Consider the following 23496-nt stretch of genomic DNA (forward strand, 5'->3'; position numbering starts at 1 on the left):
GAGTATTTGACCAAGAATGTTGTAAATTGAATCTTGCCACCAGCTTCCTTCTTTCCCCACGCCCGCAGCGCAAAAATACAGAACAGAACATACATACAATAAAGACGAAGGAAGCCGACGTGGACGCGACTCGTGTGTGCCCTGGCGCTTTATAAGACAAGGTGGTGCCAAAACAACCTCGTGCAGTAAGTTCCAGTGCTCCTCATACTGTACTACGTTGCGTATAGTGTTCTCAAAAGTGCTGTACAGCCAGTTATCACCTTCCTCATTAACGCCGATTGGAGAGACGATCTTGTGGGGTCCCGCAGCGAAGAAGGTCCGCTGGAGTCGCCGACGAACTGGGACAAACTGTGGCGGAACAAGGGATACCTGAGCTTTGAGCTTTGAGAGAGTTTGACTCGTGGCTTGACGCGCTCCCGCCCGACGAAAGTTCCATACTGTGGTATTCACGGCGGATACTCTAGACAAGTGTGGACAGTGAGCAGCGCCCGCTGTGTGCATCGACTGGGACAAGACAAGCAAATCCCTCTCTTGCCACTGGTGGATAATCGCATGTGCTGTATTGTACTCTACTCTATATACTCTACTCTGCTTCACTCTATTGCAGAGTATCTACAGTATACGGTATACAGTTAGTATACTGTAGTTGGAAAGTACTCTCGCTCGAGACTCATTTGCTCAGCTGAGGTCGCCATTCAGAACACAAAGCTTCAAAAAACCACCAACGCTTTCTAGTGGTTGGATATCTTGGCCGACTGGGAAGTACCTCACAGATTCTACATCTACATACATACTCGACTACCTCGTGAATATCATCGGAAAAGACGACTTTAGAGTTATCGCATTCGAGAAGCTCGAGTCGACAATAGCACAGCCGCAACCGCCGCCTGCACACGCCCATCTCTACCTGCCCGTCGTCTTCTCATCGTCTTCTCATCGTCTTCTCATCGTCTTCTAATCGTCTTCTAATCGTGTGTCGGGCTGGTTGACGAACTATCATCCTTGGATCCTGAGAGAATTACTGTATGCTGAGTACTGATTACTCTCCAAGTATACGTACCGTACCGCGCGGAGTGTACCGGTAACGGCGACGGCACGCACCATAACCAGACACCGAACAGACCAGACAGACCAGACAGATCAGACAGACCAGATCAGACCAGATCAGATCAGACCAGACCGACTGAAGAGTCCAAAAAGCCGCGTCTCTCTCGACCCTAATGATAGGCTTTGCCATCAGTTTATTATATTCCACAGAGAACGAAACCGATGGGGACCGAGGAACACCTTTTCGCGTTATTGTTCTCGCTGTATTAGCTGGGATCACTTGAACTAAACTGTTCTGGTTCCCGACGTAATCTCTGCCACGCTTCGCTAGTTGAAAGCCACAGGCTCCGAAAGGGACGTGATCGCATCCCTCAGCTATCACCCACTACTCCTCTAGCCGCGACTGCTATCGCCAACCGGGAAACATCAACCATCACCGACATCTCACAGCTTCCCGCCGCTGCGCATCATCGGGAATACGTTGTAACACTTGGTTTCGGGACAATATCCAATTGTGTCTGGAGTCGCCACGGCTTCCCTCGTGAATTGCGACTGCGACCGCCCGTTGCCGCGACGCGGAGACTTGCATCGGCCTGCCTGTCGCCACATTCATCAACTCGGCGAGCTTGCTATCACACACACGAACTCAAGTCGCGACCGGCGGCCCTACGGCCATGTATTCCGGAGTCCAGGACAGCGCGGGCTCAGGCACCGGCACATTAAATCCTGCGCTCCTCAACTCTGGTATGTGTCGAGATTCCGATTATTGCGCTTTGCGCGCGCGCGACTCGCGATCACACTGGGAACCGAAGTCTCGGACTTCCCGCATGCTTGCGCGATCCGTCGTGCTTTTACGCGCTCGTAACTGATGCACAGCTAATATCCTGATAGCAAACGCCAATCCATCATCATCCTTCCCGTCTGATGTCAGCCCGCGCGGCACGAAACGAAGCCGTTCGCCAACGGAGACTTTCAACGAGTTGCACAATGCAGATGAGAATGGTATGACCCCAATGCCGCGCGAACGCGACGGCTGCTTCTTTTTACGCGCCTCTTCCTTATTATTTACGCATTTGGAGATACGAGGAGATGCTGACGATGCCACAGTGATAGGTGACGGCAAGCCGAGAAAGAGAGGACGACCGATGAAACCACCAAGCCGCACCTCTGGCGGAGTATCCGAGAGCCCAACACAGCAAACGGTGTCACAGCCAGCCCAGAATATATTGCCACAGACCCCGCAGCAACAAACAACTGCGCTGTCGCTACCTCTGAATTCGGTGGTGCCAGCCCAGACATCACCACCCAAGACCACACCATCCAAGCCTGTAGTGAAAGCACTGCCTACCGTACGCGACCACACTACAGATCAGCTGGGCCCAGAGGGAGACGAGTACATCCCAAGGGAGTACGATGAGGCTGGAGAGAAAAAGGTGGGTCCTACTGGGCACCTGAACGATGGACGGGAGTACAAATGCAGGACGTTCTTCGTGCCCGGGAGAGGTGATAAATTATTTATGCTGGCGACCGAATGCGCACGAGTCCTCGGTTATAGGGACTCGTACCTTCTATTCAACAAGAACCGGTCCCTATACAAGATCATTGCGACCCAGGAGGAGAAGGAGAACCTTATCCACCAAGAAATCCTCCCATTCTCCTACCGATCTCGTCAAATTGCGATAGTCACAGCAAAGTCCATGTTTCGCCAGTTTGGCAGCAGAGTGGTTGTGAATGGGCGCAGGGTGCGGGACGATTATTGGGAGACGAAAGCACGGAAACAAGGTTTCACAGAGGCTGATTTGGCGGGCGAGAAGAGACCAGGTGGGGCGAAGGCCAGGGACGCAGCAGCCGCTGAGGCGACTGCAAACGCAACTGCGATTCTTGGACACCAAGGAGATGTTGTTTACAGCAGTGCTCCGGTGCATTTCAACCATCCTCAACCTCAAACCGTTCAGCCTGGCATGCTGGGGCCAGCTGGCGGTGGAACGCCTCTGCCAATGATCACATTGACCCCAGACCAGAATGAGCTACGGCTGGGAGAATATCGTAACGTTTCCCGTCCAAGGCAGGAGATTACGGGCCCTGCGTACCAGGACCGAACCCAGTCAAGCCCGCCCGGAGAATTGCTCACGCAGTCTCACCATGCTGCTGAGTATAACAAGCAAGTTAACCAGCAGAGGAACTTTCGTGGCAAATACATTGAGGAGATTTGGCGACAGCCACACGAGCCCCTTGTTCCGAGTCTTCCACCGACTACAAGCCTCAGCGACAATCTGCCATCCGTGACACAGTCACTGCAGTCGCCCCATCAGGGTACAAGTAACGTGCAACAACCGATGCTGTTAAACCAGCCGGGCCAAAGCATGATTTCAGGCACTTCTTATACACAACCCCCGCACCAACCTAACCCTCTTGCACAGACCCCGATGAGGGGCGCTATGCGGTCCGACCAAATGCATGGAAGATCTCCAAGTCTATCTTTGGCATCTACTGGCATGGGCCAGGGAGCACAGTACGGGTATCCTTCGCAGACTCAAATGTGGCCACCGTCACAACCCCATCAATCTTCACACCAGGCCTATCCTCACTATAGCCCTCAAGCCAGTCAACAATCTCCCCACCAGTCACCCACGCAATTGCGGCACGCTGGAGGCAGCTCGCAACTCCCACCCGGCATGCAATATCAAAACATGGGTCAGGGATATCCTTCCCAGAGCCGAGGAATCTACCAACCAGACCAAATACAACAGCAATACGTGCAACCACAAGCTGCGCAAGCACCAGCCACGCCCCAAAATTGGGCGTCACAGCAGCAGCCTGGCACCCAGGGTTCTTGGGGATGGGGCACTCAAGGATAATCCCCGCATCAAGTTAACAACGAAACGCCTTTGGCGCATAACATTCGAGAAGAACACGATCGAGACGGCGATACGTATGGATCATGCAATCAACGATAATGTTAATACACACGTTCAGGACATGAACGCGGAAACGGGAGTCGTATTTGTCTCCCCGGTATCGCCCATTACGATATGGACGACGGAGTTTGGGTGGACTTGGGATAGTTGGTCAATTTTCTCCACCCTGGGGTATACATAAGAGCATGAGCTGTGGGGCTGCTGACTGTTTAATTGGGTGTAAATTATTCTAGGGTGGAATTATTATTTGGCGGCTTCGTGCTCTTCTACTATGCGTGGTTTCGCATTATACCTCGTTTTTATTTAGTTATAATTCCTTTTCCAACACTTTTCTCTCCGCGGGTTTTCTTTTTTAGTGCTATCAATCAATCATGGAAGAATGCATTTCATTTGGCACACTTTGTTTCTGGATTTAGGGATTATGATCATTCTCATGATTGCTTTTCTGTCGCCAGGCTGACTAACGTTTTGCTTTCGGCCAAACCCCATGCATATTTCCTTTAACCAACATCTTCTTTTTCACTAGGGCCAGACTGTCACCGTGACGAAAGAGAGAGGGAGGCGTTTCTATTGGCAAAGGGGGATATTTTCGAGGCTCTATGTGATTTTTTTTTTTACTTTTTCAGTTTTTCATTATGGGTTGGGACGCGTTTGTTGCATTTGCGATGGGCTTCGTCGTTTGGCTTGGTATCCTTGGAATTGGATAGCATGCGAGCATGTGTGCATGAGATATACCCAGATGTGACGACACGGGAGGTATGGATTTGCCCTATCCTAATTACAATGGAAACACTTAATTCTGCTTGCTGTGTCTGTTCTGTGTTGCTGTGATGTGCGACGAAAGATTTCTGACGGAGTTTTTGAAGCTTTGTAAAATTCGACAAGGAAGCGGTAATCATGAAGAGATGATATAAATGTGATGGAGTGTATTACTGGCAATTTTGGACGTTTACCCACTCTCCAATAAATGCCTGGCTACCTCGTATACCAACCCTATATGCCCCTGCAGCGCCGTGCCCAAACGCCTTACCATTGATCATATCTAGATCATGTTTGAGACTTAGTCGCTATCCTCGCCATTATCAAGCGCCTCATCCTCATCCCTCCCATTCTCCACCCTATCCTCGCCATCGTCATCATGGTGATCCTCATCCTGCTCCTCCTCCTCTCCATCATCCTCAACCTCATCATCCGGCTCATCATCCCCCTCATGCTCCTCCTCCCCCTCCTCATGATCCTCCAACACCGTCTCCTCCTCATGATCCTCCCCCCCCTCCCCGGCACCCTCCTCCAACCTCGGCTTCTTCGCCTTCGGTCCCCCCTCCCCCTCCTCCTTCCCCCTCCCCCCTTCTTCTTGGCCCCCGCCCTCTTCCTCGCCGCATTCTCATTAAACACCTCCAACTCCGCCTCCAACCGCGGCCTAAACTCCCCAAACTCCAGATCCTCCAGCGCCCTCAGCACATCCGCCGGCGTAACCGTCTTCCTGTTCGCCGCCTGCGCATACTCGTTCGCGTGCGCCGCGAGGTAGCCCACGAACACCGTCGCGGATTTCGTCATCGCGAGCATCGCGTTGCCTTGGATTTGTGTGCTGGGCGGGAGCACACCTTTCGCCAGGCGCGTCACGATGGATTTGGGGAGGTTGAGATCCTAACGCGGGAACAGGTTAGTTGAGTTCAGCTTCAGCGACAAGTTTGCGATCCGCGCGCGGTTGGAGCCCGAGAAGAGGGTACGCGCCGGAAGAGGACGGAGAAAGGTACAAACCTCGATATTAACACCATCTTTCTCCTTATGCGCTGCCTCCTTCGCAGGCGTGCTGGCACTCGGCGCGCCAACACCCACCTCCTCGCTGGTAGCTTTCGCCACGTCGCTTTTGCGGGGCGGCATGGTTGGTGCCTCGCGCAGAAATGCGATGGGGAGATGCTGGGATATTGGGGGGTATTATAGACGCATTGGACGGGTCAGCGGTTTCGTTGCTCGTAACTTTTTATTATATCGCGGTTTTTGAGGTGAGGCGAGGGGAGCTGGGCGGCAGAGCTGTGTGGTTTGGATTTCCTCATTGGGTGACGTGTAAATTGTGGGTTTGGACGCGGAATATCTGGTTCACGCGTTCCGCGTCGGGTCACGTGTTTATGGGGGTGTTTATGGGGGATTGGAATATTGATCAGTGATCTTGTTATGCTAGTGATACTGTTTTAATTGTTACTAGCATTCATGCAGCATTCATCAATGCTTAGGTATCATTTCTATGTTGTGATTCCAAAGGAGCCCATCCTTGCAAATGCCCAAAGCGCCATCCATCCGCCCATGCAAAATTCATAAATCATCATCGTCCCAGCCAAGTGATTTGTATATGTCACCTTCATCAGCTGCTGCCGCCGGCTTTACAGCCTTACTTTCTAATAGGCTGCTGCCTTCTTCAAAGCGAGAAGATGCGGCTGAAAAGTTTAACGGCTTCAATGGGCTACGCGGCCTCACTGCCTCGTTTTGTGGTTCCGTCCGCGTTTTGACAGGAGTGCATAGGATAGGTGCGCTCTTCCTGGGTGTCTCAGAGATGTTCTCACTGTATGGCTCCGTTGGCACACGCAGGAAACCATCAATTGTCGAACTCCGTGGGGCCCGTGGTGGAGAAGGGGAGGGCGGGATCTCTAAGTCACGCCGCGGCTTCGGCGCCGCAAAGGGGTTTTTGGAGTTGTCGGATGCTGCCCTGCTTGTCCGTACTGGTGTATCCGCAACTACACCGGCTTGATTTGTAGCTCCTAAGTTCCCATAATATGCAGAAGTGGCTCGCACAGGAGTAGTATCTACCACAGATGTGTTATAGTCTAGTTTCGTCTGTCGAGCGCTTCGAGTTGGCGTGGCATTCGCCACTGATGACTGATATTGTTCCCTTAACACAACTGCAGTCCTATAGAGAGGCGGGCTAGAGTCGGGTATGGCTAGGCGGTATCCCGAACTTGGAACTCTAGAAATGCTCGACGGAGGCACAAAGCTTGGTTCCAATTCAGGCTCTGCTTGATGCTGGGAAAACAACTGAGATCCAGGTCCTATATTCATATCCTGATTGCGAGGCTTCTTTGGCGTTGCAAGAATTTGCACGCCGGTAGGCCGCAAATTTTGGAAACCTGGGTTTCGAGTAGGCTTCTTGGCCTTTCTAGACTGCGACGCGCTAGCTAGAGCTCTCTTCTCCGCTAAATCAACCGTCGTTTGGCCCGCAAATTGTCTGTTGGGCTTCTTTAATGCAGATATGGCATACTTTAGTTCTGCTTCAATGTTGGCCTTCTTTGAGTTGCGATCAGGAAGGGCGCCGACGCTCATGCCATTCTCTGTTTGGGAGGGCTTCCTGGCCTTATGTGCAGCTGTGCGACTGGCATGCTGAGACTGAGAGTTCATTGTCGGAATACTTGATAAGGAAGTGGCCTCACTACCTTCTCGTTTACGAGTAGGAGGAAGTATCGGGGCAGTTGCAGACCGTAACAAAGATACCGCTACAGACGGGCGTCGAGATTTTGAGCGGGCCTGAAGTTTCTCATCTGTTAACGCCCGCTGCAAACTTCGACGACTTTCGCTCGAGGCGCTCTTTTTGCTTATTGCGCTTGGGCGCGAAGGTGCAGTTGCTGACATGCTTGACGACTTCCTCAGCGGAGGCCGAGCTGGCGAGGAAACTCTAGGGCCACCCAACTTGCGGCAAATAGTGTCGCAAAGCGACGGTAATCGTGCTGAGAAGAAAGGCACCACAACCTCCAAGCAAAAATTTCGTAAGATATCAGTAGCATCACTACCACCAGTCGTAGTTAAATTTGGAGCGTTGCTCGTTGTTCCTGTTTTGGATGTTGACGTCCCTTCCCCAGCTGATAATGACCAGATGCTAAGTCTATCAAGGTGAACAGCAACCAGTGCAGGCAAATCCCGAGGTTTCTTAGCCTTACTTCGGACGGCCTTGTCACCTGGAGTGGCTTCCGCCACAGCTGGAAGTGGGAGGTCGTCGTTAGGATCGGGGGGAGGACATAGCTTCTGGAGTGCTAGTGTCTCTAGAATAAGAATTATTTGGAGCAGGATCTCGCGAACACGCAACTTAGAGATCCTACTTCTGGTGGTGTCTTCTCTAGCTGCTCCAGGGACCTCCGCATCGGCATCATGGTTTTCCCACCAGGACTTGATGAAGCTATCCTCGGTATTGTAAAGCCCATTTTTACCCAGTTTAACTTTCTTGATCTTTCGTTTTCTGGGGCGAGTCTTCATATGCGCATCTAGATCGCTATCAATCCCTGGATCCAGTGTGGAAACAAATTCCTGGAGGCCATCTTTATATTTTTTATCCAGTATGTTGGTGGGGAGAACAAGGCTATCGAGGAACTGAGTGAGATCTTTCATATGAAGCGTGGAATCCAAGTCCAAATGGAAAGCAGCTCTAGCACGAGAGAGAGGGCCTTTCGCGAAGTATGCCGTTGAGACTTTTGATAGGTACAGAGTATCCAAATACTGCGACCGAACGCCGTCCAGCATGTCTTCTGCCCGTGGTTCCTCCAAAGCAGCATCTTGCAACAGTTGTACGGATGCAACTGGGTCGGGTTGGGCATTTTGAATGGGTTCCAAAGGTAATGCGGTGCTCGGGGGCTCCATAGATGTAGATGCTGTCTCCTCGATGTTCAGAGATTGGCTGGTAGACGGCCTCTTCACCATGGACTGGATTGCTTCGATTGCCAGCCTCTTTTTCTTGCTATATTTATCACTCTCGGCCGGAGATAAGGCGTTATTGGCAGAGGCTCCACGGCCAGCCACATCCTGTGGGTTATTAAGTTTGTGTGATTTTGTATAAGGCCGCCTGGACACCACGGCGACACTGCATAGCTTGCCTAGATCAACCCATGAGCCCAATTTAAAAAGGACGTATAGCCCCTTCGATTCGTATTCCACAGCGTAAAGAGCCTTGTTATCGTCCAATTGGGCAATGAGAACCACTGGAGTATTGCCCATACGTTGTTCCAGTTCCAATATCTTTACATGCGACTCATATAACCGTGAGTCGGGCAATGCAGATGGCGCTGGCCTGGATCGGTCAAGGTATGAGAGCGGGAAGTCGGATCGAGAAAGGAGCGCAATGGGTTTGAAGGAGCGGGGTCGGTCGTGAACTGAGGATGGGTGCGGCTGGTATGGGCTTAGATATTCGTCCAGCAAAGGACAGGATCGTGCAAACCTTCACCGTAAACCTCTCAGAGAGTAGCTCCTCCAAGCCTCCCCCGTTCTCAACAGGGCCTCTCTTTCGTTTTCGGGAGATAACCTGGGATCCGTTGTGGGAGGAGGAGCCATCGGATGCAGGCGTCAGAACACCACTTTTCGGACGCGTTTCGTAGCACTGCAAGGACGCGTCTTGAGCCATGAACCCGTCATGAACGAGCATGGCCTTCTAATAATGTCATAGAGTCATGGATGGTAGAGAATTGCACGTAAAAATATGCAAAGGATACAAGCAGTAGGTGAGAATGTTCATATGGGCATGGCGTTCATTCTGTCACTCTCCTCTATCTCTAACCGCGTTTGCCGAGGGTCGCTACAGTATAGTTGTGCGTACCTGTAGAGCGTTTGGTTTCGATATAAGTACCCTTGTATCTCTAAGCGCAAGGGGAGCCAAAATGGTTGTCGCTTAGGGCGGCATGTGATGTCTCGCAGTCAAACAAATCACACAGTGCTGATCACCTGATCATACAGTCGGGTTGGGTTCTCTGGGGCCCAGATGAGCTAAATTGGTTACAGATCTTAAAGCAGCGACCCAGCTAAGGCCCAGTGGTCTTTCTTTGCTCACATTAACGCACGGGAAGACCCTATGGGGAAGCTAATCTTGTACTAACCGTGCTAACTTAATAACCCAAGCTCTGTCCTGGATACAAGAGCTTGCTTGAAGAGTGAAGTACGACAGGAAAGGGCAAACAAGTGTCAACGTTCCTGCTCAATCCAATCGAAATAATAATTGTTACCAGCCCCGTACTGGTGCCCTATCAACACTATACCATATACCATTCAGGGGCTTGAAGTTGCTCTCCGAAGGAGCCCGAGACTGTCGAACCTGGTTCAAGTCTGTTACGCCATCACTCTAATTGTGGCAAATAAACCACGATAATCGACCACGAGGCTACAAGACTTCGCGATGAACAAGTGCGAGACTCAAATTACCTCGACTTACCCCAGGATACACACTTTGGCTTCATTTACTGCTCTGAAGACGTTGCGGTAATGGAGCGACCGCCGTTTCCACCTGCCGAACCTACTGAACCACCAGTGTTCACGTTTTCGCCGGACGATGAGGATCTCGAACTAGACAACGGTATCAACGCATTCTACGGCAGCACAAACCGGGCCCTGTCGCCCCCGCTCTTGGAAAGTCATGGTTCGATTAGTGGCTCCGTTCCGGGTTCTTGGTCGAGGGCCTCGAGTGATGCAAGCGCATCTGGAGGAAGGCTGCCAGAGTCGCCAGTAATGGGAGCGACGTCTCGACCTCAACGACCAACCGGACCTGCAAGGACGCCTTCAGGCACCTACAATCCCCTTCGCCGCCCTGGAAAGACGTCACAACCGTTGGGGTTAGGTGGTCGCAACCGCTCAAATTCGACTCCGCGACCTCACAGAGACCCACGGGCATCCTACCGTGCCCAGGAAAAGGCCTATGTCAGAAGGCTCCGACAAGACCAACCGGATTACTTCGATGACTATACCCCGGGTTTAGCATATGACTCAAATACGGAAGAAAGCGACGATATATCCCCCTCGTCGGAGGCTCACTTTGATACCGATTCATTTGACCAGGAGACCTTACTATTTTACGGAAACGACGAGATCGAAATAACGCCAGAGGAGCTGCAGAATCCACGGAACCGAGAGCGATTGGAGTGGCACGGCATGCTTGCGTCAGTATTGACTGGCGATGTTGTGAGACAAGAGAAGAAGCGGTTGATTGGTGTATCTGAGCAACAAGGCGCGGGTTTGAAGGAAGATATGTGGGTTGGCATACGCGCAAGGATATGTGGCCGAACTTTTGCAGCGCAGCGAAGGATAATCGAGGATGGGCGGGCGAATCTTGGTACAGTTCTTGATGAGATTACAGAATTTCAGGTCAAGGGCGAAAGTGACACCGGGAAAACTGCAATTGAGCAAATACGTGAAGTTGTTAAGAGCATTGAAAAGTATGAGAGCCTCTACCCTTCAAGGACCGCCTTAATTGCTGGACACAAGGCGGCCGATTCTCCCGCTCATCTTGCAACCTGCGACGCCGTTATTTCATGGCATAACACCACCGAACTCATCAACATTGAGCTCAGTGTGCTTCAAAACTGGGTTGGAAATCCCGAACTCGACTTCTTGAAGGTCAAGGAACGCTCTCCGGGTTCTGATGGACTACCAGATGGCGCGCCTTTTATCGATAGGCTTCTCAAAGAAGATGGCTTAAAATCTCTTCATGGCGATGAGAGTATGCTCGTGGGCATTTCCGACGTCGTTATGAAGGCAAAAATGACATTGATTGAGAACTCAGCAGAGTTTGCCAAGAGACATCTTCCACCTTACATCGAGGAACTTCTCACACTCATTAGTTTCCCGTCCAGGTTGATTGAGCAGATCATTGTGGTGCGGTTGGAATATGCAAGAAAGGTCAGGGAGACGGCGCAACAGAACCCCATGATGCAGGAGCAGATGATTTCGCAGTTTCAGATTCTGCTCAAGTTGGCTGTGCGTATAAAGCAGGGGAATGCAGCTATATCCCAGCCGGAGCCAGGATGGGATTTGCCGCCATGCATCGACGACTCGTTTGATCAGGTTATTCTTGACGCCCTGAAATACTACTTCAAAATGCTCGGTTGGAAGCTAGGAGGGAATAAGAACGCTTTCAAGGAGGCGGAGGTACTCGAGCAGGAATGGGCATTTTCCAACGAGATTGGCCGCCATTTGCAGGGTGGTGATGTGGAGGTGGCAGAACAATTCAGTTCCTTGACTCACAAGGCCTTGAGCCGCCTCAGCTTAACGTTTGAACGTGAGCTTCAGAAGAGACCGACAGAGACGACAGCTGAGATGAACAAACGTTACAAAGCAATTCTTGATTCCGTCCGAGTTCGACAGCGTATGTTGCAAAGATTTTCCCGAGTTTTGAGCGATCGGTTTGAGAATGCAACCGATTTCAGCATGTCCATGGATAGAGACGAGACGATACAGTTTTACGATAAGCTCATAGATTCTGGCCACTTTCTTGTCTATACCGCGAGTTTTGAGCATGATGGCATCTTTTTATTGGCCTCACCGTCTCTATGGAACAGGCCTAAACACATTGCTACTATACTGAGCAATTGCTACCACGAAGATGAGGTTGATGGGGTGGACCATCCATATCTATTGATCATGCGCCCTGAAGTGCCTCTTCAATGGATGGGACGCCAGATGGATGCAGACACCCGAGAGCCATCGATTGATCTGAAATTAGGGCATTTGCGCTTAATTGCAGATGGGTCGCAGGCACGCCTTGCCAGCGCTAGGCTGGCATTCACAAGCAGAATTGAGTTACCACTTGATATGGTTGTTGAACAGCGGTCGAACTTGCACAAAGTGAACGCTAAGCTTACCGAGATCAAAAAGGTGGCTTACAAGCTGTCCAACACTATAATGGACAGCGTTCAGGTTATCCGGAAGCTGACAGCGGGGTTGGACTGCCAGGAGCTCATTCATAATTGCTTTGTTTTTGCAACTGAGTTTGGGCAACGGTCCCTCCTTTATATGGACAGGAATCGTCGGCAGATGAACAACCTGAAGCTCACTAAGCTGGCTTTAGACTGGGTCAGCTTCATCTGCGATGACTGTGTTGCATCCGACAGAAAGACGTTTAAATGGGCAGTCCTTGCCTTGGAGTTCTCCATGCTCATGACGCAAGGCCAGCATATCCTCGAGCTGGGAGACGACGAGTATGCTAGGCTTCGGGCAAAGGTCGCTGGATGTATGAGTTTGTTGATCTCCCACTTTGATATTATGGGCGCGAGATCGACACTAGCGGCAGCACAGGCAGAAAAGCAGCGAATCGATGCACTTGCAGGCCAATTCCGCAAGTTCGATGCGAGCAGAATGCTTGACGATGAAGCTTCTGCCACCTACATCAGCGAGCGGCGACTTGAGCAATTGAATGAGATTGATCAACTCCGAAAGCAAAAGCAAGCTGAGAGACAGACGCTTGGGCGGGTGCTGGAGGAATCTAGTGATGCTGACCGCTCTCTCACCTTCCTGTCATCGTCGGCAACGAATGTTACTATGCGTTGGCAGCAGGGGAAGTTCGTTGGAGGTGGAACCTTTGGGTCTGTTTATGAAGCGACCAACCTCGATTCTGGCTTCCTTATGGCCGTCAAGGAAATTCGTCTCCAGGATCCACAGCTCATCCCGACTATCGCGGGCCAGATCAAGGATGAGATGGGCGTCCTTGAAGTTCTCGACCATCCCAATGTAGTATCTTACCTCGGCATCGAAGTTCACAGAGATAAGGTCTACATATTCATGGAATACTGTTCTGGCGGATCGCTCGCCGGCTTACTCGACTACGGCAGAATCGAAGACGAGCAGGTCATCATGGTTTACGCACTTCAACTTCTCGAGGGTCTGGCCTACCTCCACGAAAGCGGCATCGTCCACCGCGACATCAAACCAGAAAGTAATAATCCTCCCCCATCACCACTCCCCAAGGCCCACTCTAACAAGTACTAGACATCCTCCTCGACCACAACGGCGTAATCAAATACGTCGACTTCGGCGCCGCCAAAGTGATCGCGCGCCAAGGCAAAACCCTCATCAACGGCAACTCCTCCATCCTCCCTAAAGCCAACAAATCCATGACCGGCACCCCCATGTACATGTCCCCCGAAGCCATCAAAGGCGAGAACCCCGGCCGCGCCGGCGCCGTCGACGTCTGGTCTCTCGGCTGCGTGATCCTCGAGATGGCCACTGGGCGGCGGCCCTGGGCGTCCCTGGATAACGAGTGGGCTATCATGTTTAACATCGCCCAGGGCAATCCGCCGCAGTTGCCGAATGCGGATCAGCTGAGCGCTGGGGGGATTGATTTCTTGAATAGGTGCTTTTTGAGGGATCCGAGAGAGAGGGCGTCAGCGGTGGAGTTGTTGCAGCACGAGTGGATTATGACGATTAGGAATCAGGTTAGTATTGAGCCGACTACGCCGAGCGATTCGGGGAGTTCAAGGGGGAGTGTCTATTGAGCTGGGAGGTGCGGTGGGGGGGAGGTGATGTGTTGAGGGGGGTTTGAGGGGGGTTGCATATATGTTTTTCACACGTACACATAACGTTCAGCGAAGCGCGTTTGGCGCATTGGGTGGTTGGTCTCTATTGCTGTTTTGTTGGCTTTTTTTGGTTGTTGGTACGAAGGAAGGGGGTATGTAAACGATTGTAGTTGATGGATTGACACTGTTTTTTTTCTTGTCCTCTATCCATACATATATTCTAGCCTTCTTTCGAGTGGCAACTCTACTGCAAATGAAATTATTTATCTATGACTGTTCTTTACATGGCTTCATCAAGTTGCTCTACATAGCTCTCAGGGGCACTCGTTGTATCCAAAATGTGATATATATCTATGAGCGATTTTGGGCCATGGGGGTAGCTGTTTGGTTGGGTAGCAGGGAATAGGGATGCGCTTCGTCATTTACAACATGGGCTGTAAAGGGGGTTTGATCGGCACACAACCATCTGACGCGGCACACACAGAGGGGTCGAATCTCCAGAGTAGGACTACCGAGAGCTTTGATGGTTATCACTGCAGCTTATGGATATCAAGCAGCGACCTTCTCATCGCGCGCCGAAATCCGGGGCGCGGGTCGTCACAGAGTCAAGTCTGGTGGCGGTGGCATGGAACCGAGACTGTGCGGTTCTACGCACCCGCGTCCACTCCACGCACGACGGGTCGAGGAAAGGGAAGTTAAGTTTCAAGTTAAGCCTTTGGACTGTGCACTCCGTACCTCACGCCTGGGCCCGGCGGTCAGGCTGGTGGCGTTGGGGTTGGGGGGTTACTTGCACAACTACAGGAGACAGGAGTGGATGGATTCTCTGGGATGGGATGGGGACGGAATATCCCTCCAGCAGGCGAGTTGCCGGGCGCCTGGAGAGGGCTGGCTGACGGCTGATGGCTCAGCTCAGCAGGGTGACATAGGTATAGGGGATGATGGGATGAGATGAGATACCGCGTGGTGCCCCCTGAAAGGGACATATCCCTTCGTCGCCACCGCGGCGCAGCAGGCGAGCGGTTCTCGTACCTGCATGCGGGATCCCAACATACTGTACGAGGTTTCTGCGCCGGTGGGTTTGGGGGGGGGTCGGGAGTGTCTTCTACCGTACAGTTTTCCAAACGCTGTTGAAACCGCCAATGCAAAGCTACAGCAAGTGAGTACGCAGGTGGTTCTCCTTCTGTCCTACCAGACGGATTGGATGTGTTATAATATAGCCGACTATAAGAACTACAGCAGAAGTGGATTGATTCACTTTTGCTAGTTCAAGGGGATGTGATGCTAAGGCGGGAGACAGGTGCGTTGCATTGTGTGGATACAGCGCTGCCGGTCGGTTGGCGCATCAGTGGGTTTCTGCAAGTCAGCGGGGGGGAGGGGAGGTGTGTCAGGTCGCTGGCCATGGACATGCTGGTTGGCAGGCAGCCAGCCAGCCGACTCACTGCCGTGCCGCCGGCTCGAAGAAGAGCTCAGGTCGCTGTATTATCCCGGTGTATTGTACGAGGGCTGTACGAGGCCTATGCGTGCCATACCATACGGTGTGCGTGTGTGTGCGGTGCGTGTGTGTGCATTACTTTATTTATACTTATACCCGCATATTATCCCCCCATCGCATCATACGTGGCACCCTCTCAGCCCCCATTCACCCATCACCCATCATCACCCATCACCAATCACCCATCACCCATCATCCTCATCCCAACTATGCAGCATGGCGTGGCGTGGCGTTTCGTAGCTCGCAGAGCTAGATATCTACCTCCTGGGCACCTACATCCCAGCGATCCCCCCCCCTTCCCCACCCCTGACCCAAAAACCAGGGTGCCACGAGGCCCTCAGCCCCTGCCCAGCGCGGAAGGTCTTGGTAAATACGCGAGCCCGTACGGACGCCCATCGTCAGTGCACGGTTAGTTACAGTTAGGCCTTTCATCCCACCGAAGAGGAAGAGCACCGAAGAGGATGAACACCGAAGAGGATGAACACCGAAGAGGATGAACACCGAAGAGGATGAACACCGAAGAGGAAGAGGGGACTGATGGGGAAGAGGGGACTGATGGGGAGATGCACTGCGCATTGCTGGAGAGGAGCCGGGCGCAGAGGGGCGGGGGGAGAAGAAGGCAGATCTGCCGAGATGAGATGAGATGAGATGAGATGAGATGAGATGAGATGAGATGAGATGAGATGAGATGAGATGAGATGAGATGAGATGAGATGAGATGAGATGAGATGAGATGAGATGAGATGAGACGAGACGAGGAGACCTGGTGGTGGGTGCCTCGGCGCGCCGAGTCCGCGATTCCCCTCATTTCTGTCGGCCAATCCGCGGCCCCGCGTAAGCCGTAAGAGGGTGCTCAGGTACGGGGAGTTGAAAGGGTGGGCTCCAGGAGCAGAGCAGGAGCAGAGCAGGAGCAGAGCAGGAGCAGAGCAGGAGCAGAGCAGGAGCGAGAGGACGATGCGATGAGATGCGATGGCCACCCACCACCCTACATCAACCTGCATGTAGCGCTGTATTGTAGATGCACATACACAGGGCTGCTGTCTGTCGTGCCATGGCAACCAAGGTGCCTGTGTGCCTGCTTGCCGCTTAAATTTGCCTAATCCTACCCTATCCCATCCATTCCAACAAGCCCCCCCCCGGAACCCAGAGGCAAAACTCCGGACGCGCCGGGGGGGAGGTTCGGCTTCGAAGATAGCTTTCTACGCTGCCGGCCTCCACAGGAGAGTGGCGGTGCGGGGGGGTGTGCCGGTACACCGTGGTTTGAGGTCCATATTTACCTAGAGAGAGAGGGGAGAGAGAGCGGAGAGAGAGCGGAGAGAGAGGGAGAGGTGGATGAGAGATAAGGTGTCCTGGGTTATCTTCGTCATGATATGCTGCCGTCCAGGCAGGCAGCATATCATGGCGGTTCATGGCGCTATCTTGCCATCCAGGCAAGATAGCGCCATGAACCGATTGTGTGGGACGGGACTGGCTGGCTGGTGCTGTACCGTGGTCGTCGTGTTCGCCGGTGAGGGGTGGCCAACGTATCGCCGCGTGAATGGCGTGGGGTTTTGGGGTGGTGGTTCGGGGTAGCTGGTGGTGGTATCACCAGCGCATTGGGATGTGAGATGATATGGTGATGGGGAAGATTACGGTTATGCCTCCCGGCGCGAAATGAGGCCGAGTTTGTCACTTGTATGATCCTACTGGTTGAAGCACTCTGGAGCACTCTGGAAGATATCTCAGAATCCCAGAAACTTTGAATAGGGGCCCTACCTCACCGCCGCGATACGAACCACATATTGCAACAAAGGCCCTGGATTAACGCAGATCAATCCCCCTTGTATGCGCGCCTCGCAGCCCTCGCAGCCCTCGCAGCCCTCGCAGCCCTCGCAGCCCTCGCAGCCCTCGCAGCCCTCCCAGATGCGAATATCTATATTTGACTTCCTATAGCAAACAGCTATTATACTTTCTCCCGTCAGCGAAAACAGATTCTCTTCCCCAGCGATATGGATGGGCGCAAGCCGCATGGCTGCAATTGGAGGAGGACGCTAGATCATGCACAAGCCATGCATACATAAACCACAGAGCAGACACCCCCCCCATTTGGGAATCGCACACATTGGAAATGGGCCGTATGCGCACACTGTATGGGTAAGTTGCTGTGCCCAAAGCTGGAGTTTCCGTGCCTAGGCGCGACTGGGAGTCCCGCATCTTCTGGTCACTGCAAAATGCAGTGCGCATGCATGGAGAGTCGACGCCGGCATGTCCGTGGAACTAGGCCGCCGTAGACCACCGACCCCCTCATAGATCTCGACCAGCGGCGGTCGTGGCCCCAGCCGCAGCAGGTCAGCATGCCAGTTATCGGGGATTTAACTCCCATTATCGCCGGCGGCCAGCAGTTTGTCAGATCGTACTCCGTAGACATAGTCCCCACAGAAGCCAAAGCACCTCGTGGCAGAACGGCCGCCGGTGGCAACTGTCTGTCTGTGTGTGGTGGTAGCCAGCCGAGCTCGGCTTTCACCAATTATTAACCGCCGTAAAATTACTTTTACAGTATTGTTAAGCGATAGCAGGGACGCCTCTAGCTGAAATTTGTCAAGGCTAGACTCGACTGTTTTGCGGGTCGCTGGTACTCGACGATGAAATGGAGCCAGTTACCAGTCGAGGATCGCGGGTGTTTTTTGTCCAATGGACGGCCCCTGTCCTGTCCTGCACAGCACAGTCGCCCCCATAGCCCATGAGGGTTTTCTGGGTGGCGGTTGGAACCAACTAACTACCCCAACTACCTCCCCGATCTCCTCGCCGGCCAGTAAGAGGGATTCATATACGGAGGGAAAGAAAAACTGCTCGCCAGGTTTTTATGGTACTGGGCGTGTGGTAAGCATGTATGACACTATCCGTCTAAAGCAACGGACACAAAAGAACACGCGCGATGCCTGTCAAGAGCGCAGGTGACAGACAGGCCATTCGAGGGTTCGGGTTCGGGGTCGGGGTCGGGGTCGGGTCGGGGTCGGGGTCGGGGTCGGGGTCGGGTTCCTTGGAGTTGTGCAGTAAGTGTAGTAGTACAGCAGGATCCTTGGTCTTGTTTGGCCTGCTGCTACTCCGGCGGCGAGAGACTGGGCGTCCCACTTTGCCTGGTGATCAAACAGCTTGACCTTGGTTCCCGAACCTCGAGATCAGCAATCGTTATGGGCCACCCCCCCTCGGGCCCAAGCGCTGGTGCATGCATGATGGGGCTCGCTTCCGGCCTGCCAGTCAGTCAGCTAGCCTGAGTAGCCTGAGTAGCCTGAGTAGCCTGAGGAAGAGAGACGAATGGAGGAGGGTTACGGTGTACCTACACCGTAGGTACGGGATGGATGGGGAGGGGAAGTGATATAGGCGCCTTGAGGTCGGATCGGACCAAAGAGGAAAGAAAGAGGGCTGAGACGAGACACTACCAGAGGAAGTGGGAGGAAAGCAGAGACACGGGGGGCGGGGGGGTGCGGGGCGGGGCGGAGAAAGTAAGTGGTGGTGGGTGGTACGGTAGTGTATGTGGTGGGTGTGGTAGTGGGATGGTAGTGTATGTGGTAGTGAATGGTAGTGTACGTGGTAGTGGTATGGTAGTGTATGTGGTAGTGAATGGTAGTGTATGTGGTAGTGATATGGTAGTGTATGTGGTAGTGGTATGGTAGTGGTATGGTAGTGTACGTGGTAGTGGTATGGTAGTGTATGTGGTAGTGAATGGTAGTGTACGTGGTAGTGAATGGTAGTGTACGTGGTAATGAATGGTAGTGTACGTGGTAGTGATATGGTAGTGTACGTGGTAGTGGTATGGTAGTGTATGTGGTAGTGAATGGTAGTGTATGTGGTAGTGAATGGTAGTGTACGTGGTAGTGATATGGTAGTGGTATGGTAGTGTATGTGGCAGTGGTATGGTACTGTACGTGGCAGTGGTGGTACGGTACTGTACGTGCTAGTTGTACGGTACTGTACGTACGTGGTAGTGGTACGGCTGGTGCTGCGAACTACTGCGAGGTCTACAAGTAGTCGAGTAAGGGTTACAAAATTACAGTACAGCACAAATACAGTTTGGTGCAGTGCAGTTACAACTGGTACGACTCGACTACGACTTTCATAAAGGAAATGGAAAACTACACTCGGGGATTAATCCAGTAAATCCAGTAAATCCAGTAAATCCAGTAAATCCAGTAAATCCAGTAAATCCAGTAAATCCAGTAAATCCAGTAAATCCAGTAGATCCAGTAAATCCTACTCCCTACACACTAAACACTCCTACTCACACCCACATGTCACTTTTGTCGCGTCTAACCCCACCCTTACACATGTATGTAGTACCTTAACTGTGTACCGTACTTGCTTGCAGCATACCGCCCACCCGCTGAAAATCATTCCTATTCACGACCAAACATCACTTTCTCCTCCACACTTTCCCTTCTCATCTCAGCCTCCAGAAGATCGACACCGAAAATCGATCCCAACCTGTGCACTGTTGCTTATCTTCATTCTCCTTCTCCCCCTCGTCGCCCTCCCCCCCTCGCGAGGCAACCAATCTCGCCGATTGAAGAACCGCTTACCTGCAGACGGGACCGACTCGGCTGCACTCTTCTTCTCCACCCCAGATCCCAGCGCGCGAAAAGCGAACATCCCTTTCCCCTTCTGCCCGCCAAATACTCATCGACCTCCTTCTCTCCGTCGACTGAGCATACATTCGCTTCGTGTTGTGTTCCCGTTTTCCCAGATCCGACGCGACCAGTATTTTATACCTCTCTCATCCTTCGCTCGGGATGCGCAATTAGACACGAAGAACGTGAATTGACGCTTGCTCTGCTTCATACCAGTCACAATACCTACGACCGAGGCCGATTCATCCCGCGGAGAAACGGCCGCGCCTTGAGCAATTGGGCCTTCGGATCTCGACATTTCGCGAAGGGATCTACAATTGACGCATTTCCGATCCTTCAATTCTGCTCCTGTCGCTCTTTTAGCCGACAATAACACTCGCTGAGCCCGTTTCGTCCGATTTCAAGGATACCTTCCTCTACACTCGCTCTCGCGATATTAGCCTCATATTGTGTTTATAACTCACCACAGTCGCTCGTTTTCGGCTCCCAGCTCCCGGCATTGTTGGCCCGCTTCCCTACCTGCGCTTGTTCAGGGCACTTTGCAACTCTGCACTTGCGCCCGCCGCATCTGCGATTCTGCTCTGATCTTCGGTCTGGGAATATTGTCTGAGTCGAACGTTACTCGGTAATACGACCAGACACCTTCAATCGCCACAAGAAAGAGACCCAGTGACTCCCTGGCCCCGCGATCTCAAAGTCGCAATGCAGCCCACCAGTTATGGACAGCAATTCTACCAGCCCGCGTATGGCCTTCCAATGTCTATGCCTTCATCGTATCATGGCCTTCCCTACGACGATCAGCAGTTTTACCAGCCAGAAGTGTATTCGGATATGATGCAGCCGTCGCCAATGAACAACACAGCGATCCACAGTGAGGATTTCCCCGATCGCAACGATGCCAAACCGCGTCTTGCGAAGCAGGAGGTTGAGCTCTTAGAACGCCATTTTCAAGAAAACCACAAGCCGCCGAGTTCTTTGAAGCGCCAATTGGCAGAGAACATGGGTGTGCAAGTGTGCAGGATAAACGTAAGTTGAGACGAGTTGCTATCAGAGCCCCTACTGACTATTTCCCAGAACTGGTTTCAAAACAGACGAGCGAAGGCCAAACATGAAGTCAAGCAAGCAGCAAGACTTCTCACGATTGAGCGCGCCCAATCTGACGAGCAAGAGACCGAAGAATACGATTTGTCGAAGGAGTTCTCGGAGATGTTTGAAGAAGAGCAGCCTGCGTCTGAAGACGAACCAAAACGTCCTCGGAGTGGCAGCGTTCATAAAAAGGCTTCATACAATCAGACGTATGAGGCTCCTGTAGCCGCAAGCTCTCGGTCCCTTGAACACGCAGAGCTCGATAACCAGGCCGCATATCAACGGAGAAACTATGGTTTCGAGTTCGATCACCAGGCCGATGGGGATCAATTCGGTGTCACTATTTATGAGAGTATGGCGGAACTGGATCATACTCAATTTCAAAATACGGCCTCTGCCAACGTTCTTGAGTACGAAGACAATGGTTATACGACATCGCCAACGTCAATGGAGAACTTGGATCGCAAAGCGATGATCATGTCGATGCCAAACACCCACAACTACTCTTACAAGATCCCAGCTCAAGGGAGCTCGAATCCTGCGAAAGCCACTTTTCCGTCACAGCTGCTCGTTGGCAAGCACAGCCAAGGCAGCCTACGTACCATTCCAGACGACAGGGGCGACACCCGGAGGCCATCCGAGACCTCGCAAGAAGGTGCAACTATGAGATTCATGTCACCTCCCCCTTCAGCAGACATCGCATCACGCCGCAGCAAACGACGCCCTGCCCCAATTGGAACAGAAGCGATTAGAGATCGCGCCTCCCCGAGTATGAAGACTCCTTTAACTGCCGCGCCACAGCGACGCGCAACAAAGAGCCCTGGTATTGGGGTCCGTCGTGCAGCATCTATTGGTGCAGGTCTCAACGTACTGGGAAGCCGAGTTTCCAAATCTGTTGCGCCTCTTTCGCAGTCTCCTCTTCGTCCACACTTCCCCCACGAGCTAAAGAAGTTTGCTGGGATGGACAGCCAGGTCAATTTGATCCATGCACCCAATGGCCTCGCCCCTCCAACCCCGAGATCTCCAAATGAGATTGCCGGGGGGGCTCAATTCTACATGGATGAAGAATCTAAGCAGTACTCCCATATCTCCCAACAAGAGTACGACGTACTGAGCACCAACCAAGATCCTTCTAACGGATATTTCGCACCGTATGACCTCGGTTTTTCACCTCCCGAGACCCCTGGCGGTGGGCATCAGTGGACAGGATATGACGTCGGAGACAACGCTCTTCATACTCCAGGTCTTAGTTCGTTTCCAAGCGATGAATTCGCCCTGCAGATGTCTCAGCCACTTCAAATCCCTCAATATGCGTCTGCACCAACAGATACAGACTCTGGCACATCCCATGGCCACGGGCCAGTGAGCGATCTTTACCATCCCCAGATGCCGATATCTCAACATTATTTATCTTCGCAGGGTTCTGAGCTCTCGGTCTCTCCTCAATCTAGCTGCAATAATGTAGCATACGCCAACAACAATACCCAATTCGACGCCACTGGCATAGAAGGCAAACTCCATGTCCAGTATCAATGGGACCAACAAGGATCTGACTATCTTGTTTCGCTATCAGAGCACTCATCGCCTGATCAGGCAAGGAATCAAGGCCTTGTTTTTCGTAACGCCACGCCCAGAGATTTCGAGGGCAAGCCGTGTTCAGGAAGCCCCTGACTACAATCTAGCAACGACAATACGGGGATCAACTTCCACTGTGCCTCTATCTAAGGCGCCAACTATACGCATGTACCAACAACAGCACTTTCTATTCTAGCGTTGATTCTCATTCGAGCTCATCTTTCAACTGTACTAAAGCATCGAGCGACAGCATTATTTTTTCCTTTGTTCAACGATACGATGGAGCGATTATACCAGGCACTCACAAAAGGGCCATTCATGGATGGCGATTGGGAATAGGGTGTATATATACGACGGGCGGAACACTATTAACTCGATACGAGTCGAGAGGAGGGGGGGGAGCATAATTAGGGTTACGGATTGGATTGCGATCACGATGACTCTTTCTACCATGTATGCCGACGGCAACAAACGATTTCATGATATCTAGGAGTTTGAGTTGACTTATTTTGTTGATTGTCCAT

At 52.2% G+C, this 23496-nt stretch overlaps 6 protein-coding genes across 6 annotated transcripts; 4 read left to right on the forward strand and 2 right to left on the reverse strand.

The window, feature by feature from the left end:
- The first annotated feature begins 932 nt into the window (after positions 1–932).
- On the forward strand, positions 933–4760 carry VC83_01152 (uncharacterized protein). The gene is made up of 3 exons (XM_024464837.1): positions 933–1791; positions 1939–2049; positions 2155–4760. The coding sequence occupies exons 1-3, from the start codon at positions 1722–1724 to the stop codon at positions 3903–3905; spliced, it is 1932 nt and encodes a 643-aa protein (XP_024327638.1). The 5' UTR covers positions 933–1721; the 3' UTR covers positions 3906–4760.
- VC83_01153 (uncharacterized protein) lies at positions 4761–5849 on the reverse strand (the record flags this gene model as incomplete). The annotated part of the gene is made up of 3 exons (XM_024464838.1): positions 4761–5305; positions 5380–5612; positions 5727–5849. 3 exons carry the CDS (start codon positions 5847–5849, stop codon positions 5026–5028), a joined length of 636 nt encoding a protein of 211 aa, XP_024327639.1. The 3' UTR covers positions 4761–5025.
- A 345-nt stretch (positions 5850–6194) lies between these two features.
- Positions 6195–9601, reverse strand: VC83_01154 (uncharacterized protein). Its single transcript, XM_024464839.1, has 2 exons — positions 9160–9601; positions 6195–9110 (listed from the first exon to the last, which is right to left on the reverse strand). Exons 1-2 carry the CDS (start codon positions 9361–9363, stop codon positions 6279–6281), a joined length of 3036 nt encoding a protein of 1011 aa, XP_024327640.1. The 5' UTR covers positions 9364–9601; the 3' UTR covers positions 6195–6278.
- SSK2 (Suppressor of Sensor Kinase (SLN1)) lies at positions 9589–14200 on the forward strand. Its single transcript, XM_024464840.1, has 2 exons — positions 9589–13635; positions 13689–14200. Exons 1-2 carry the CDS (start codon positions 10194–10196, stop codon positions 14192–14194), a joined length of 3948 nt encoding a protein of 1315 aa, XP_024327641.1. The 5' UTR covers positions 9589–10193; the 3' UTR covers positions 14195–14200.
- Positions 14201–17917: 3717 nt separating this feature from the next.
- Positions 17918–18220, forward strand: VC83_01156 (uncharacterized protein; the record flags this gene model as incomplete). Its single annotated transcript, XM_024464841.1, has 2 exons — positions 17918–17953; positions 17978–18220. 2 exons carry the CDS (start codon positions 17918–17920, stop codon positions 18218–18220), a joined length of 279 nt encoding a protein of 92 aa, XP_024327642.1.
- Positions 18221–21013: 2793 nt separating this feature from the next.
- On the forward strand, positions 21014–23068 carry VC83_01157 (uncharacterized protein; the record flags this gene model as incomplete). Its single annotated transcript, XM_024464842.1, has 2 exons — positions 21014–21337; positions 21386–23068. 2 exons carry the CDS (start codon positions 21014–21016, stop codon positions 23066–23068), a joined length of 2007 nt encoding a protein of 668 aa, XP_024327643.1.
- Between the last annotated feature and the right edge of the window lie 428 nt (positions 23069–23496).

The sequence above is a fragment of the Pseudogymnoascus destructans genome, assembly GCF_001641265.1.
Source record: "Pseudogymnoascus destructans isolate 20631-21 unplaced genomic scaffold scaffold_2, whole genome shotgun sequence".
Lineage (NCBI taxonomy): Eukaryota > Fungi > Ascomycota > Leotiomycetes > Thelebolales > Thelebolaceae > Pseudogymnoascus > Pseudogymnoascus destructans.

Coding starts and splice junctions, on each gene's coding strand:
- VC83_01152 (XM_024464837.1), top strand. CDS start 1,722: ATGTATTCCGGAGTCCAGGACAGCGCGGGCTCAGGCACCGGCACATTA. Junction 1,792..1,938: donor TCCTGCGCTCCTCAACTCTG/GTATGTGTCGAG, acceptor ATATCCTGATAG/CAAACGCCAATCCATCATCA. Junction 2,050..2,154: donor GCACAATGCAGATGAGAATG/GTATGACCCCAA, acceptor ACGATGCCACAG/TGATAGGTGACGGCAAGCCG.
- SSK2 (XM_024464840.1), top strand. CDS start 10,194: ATGGAGCGACCGCCGTTTCCACCTGCCGAACCTACTGAACCACCAGTG. Junction 13,636..13,688: donor CCGCGACATCAAACCAGAAA/GTAATAATCCTC, acceptor AACAAGTACTAG/ACATCCTCCTCGACCACAAC.
- VC83_01154 (XM_024464839.1), bottom strand. CDS start 9,363: ATGCTCGTTCATGACGGGTTCATGGCTCAAGACGCGTCCTTGCAGTGC. Junction 9,111..9,159: donor CTGAGAGGTTTACGGTGAAG/GTTTGCACGATC, acceptor AGCCCATACCAG/CCGCACCCATCCTCAGTTCA.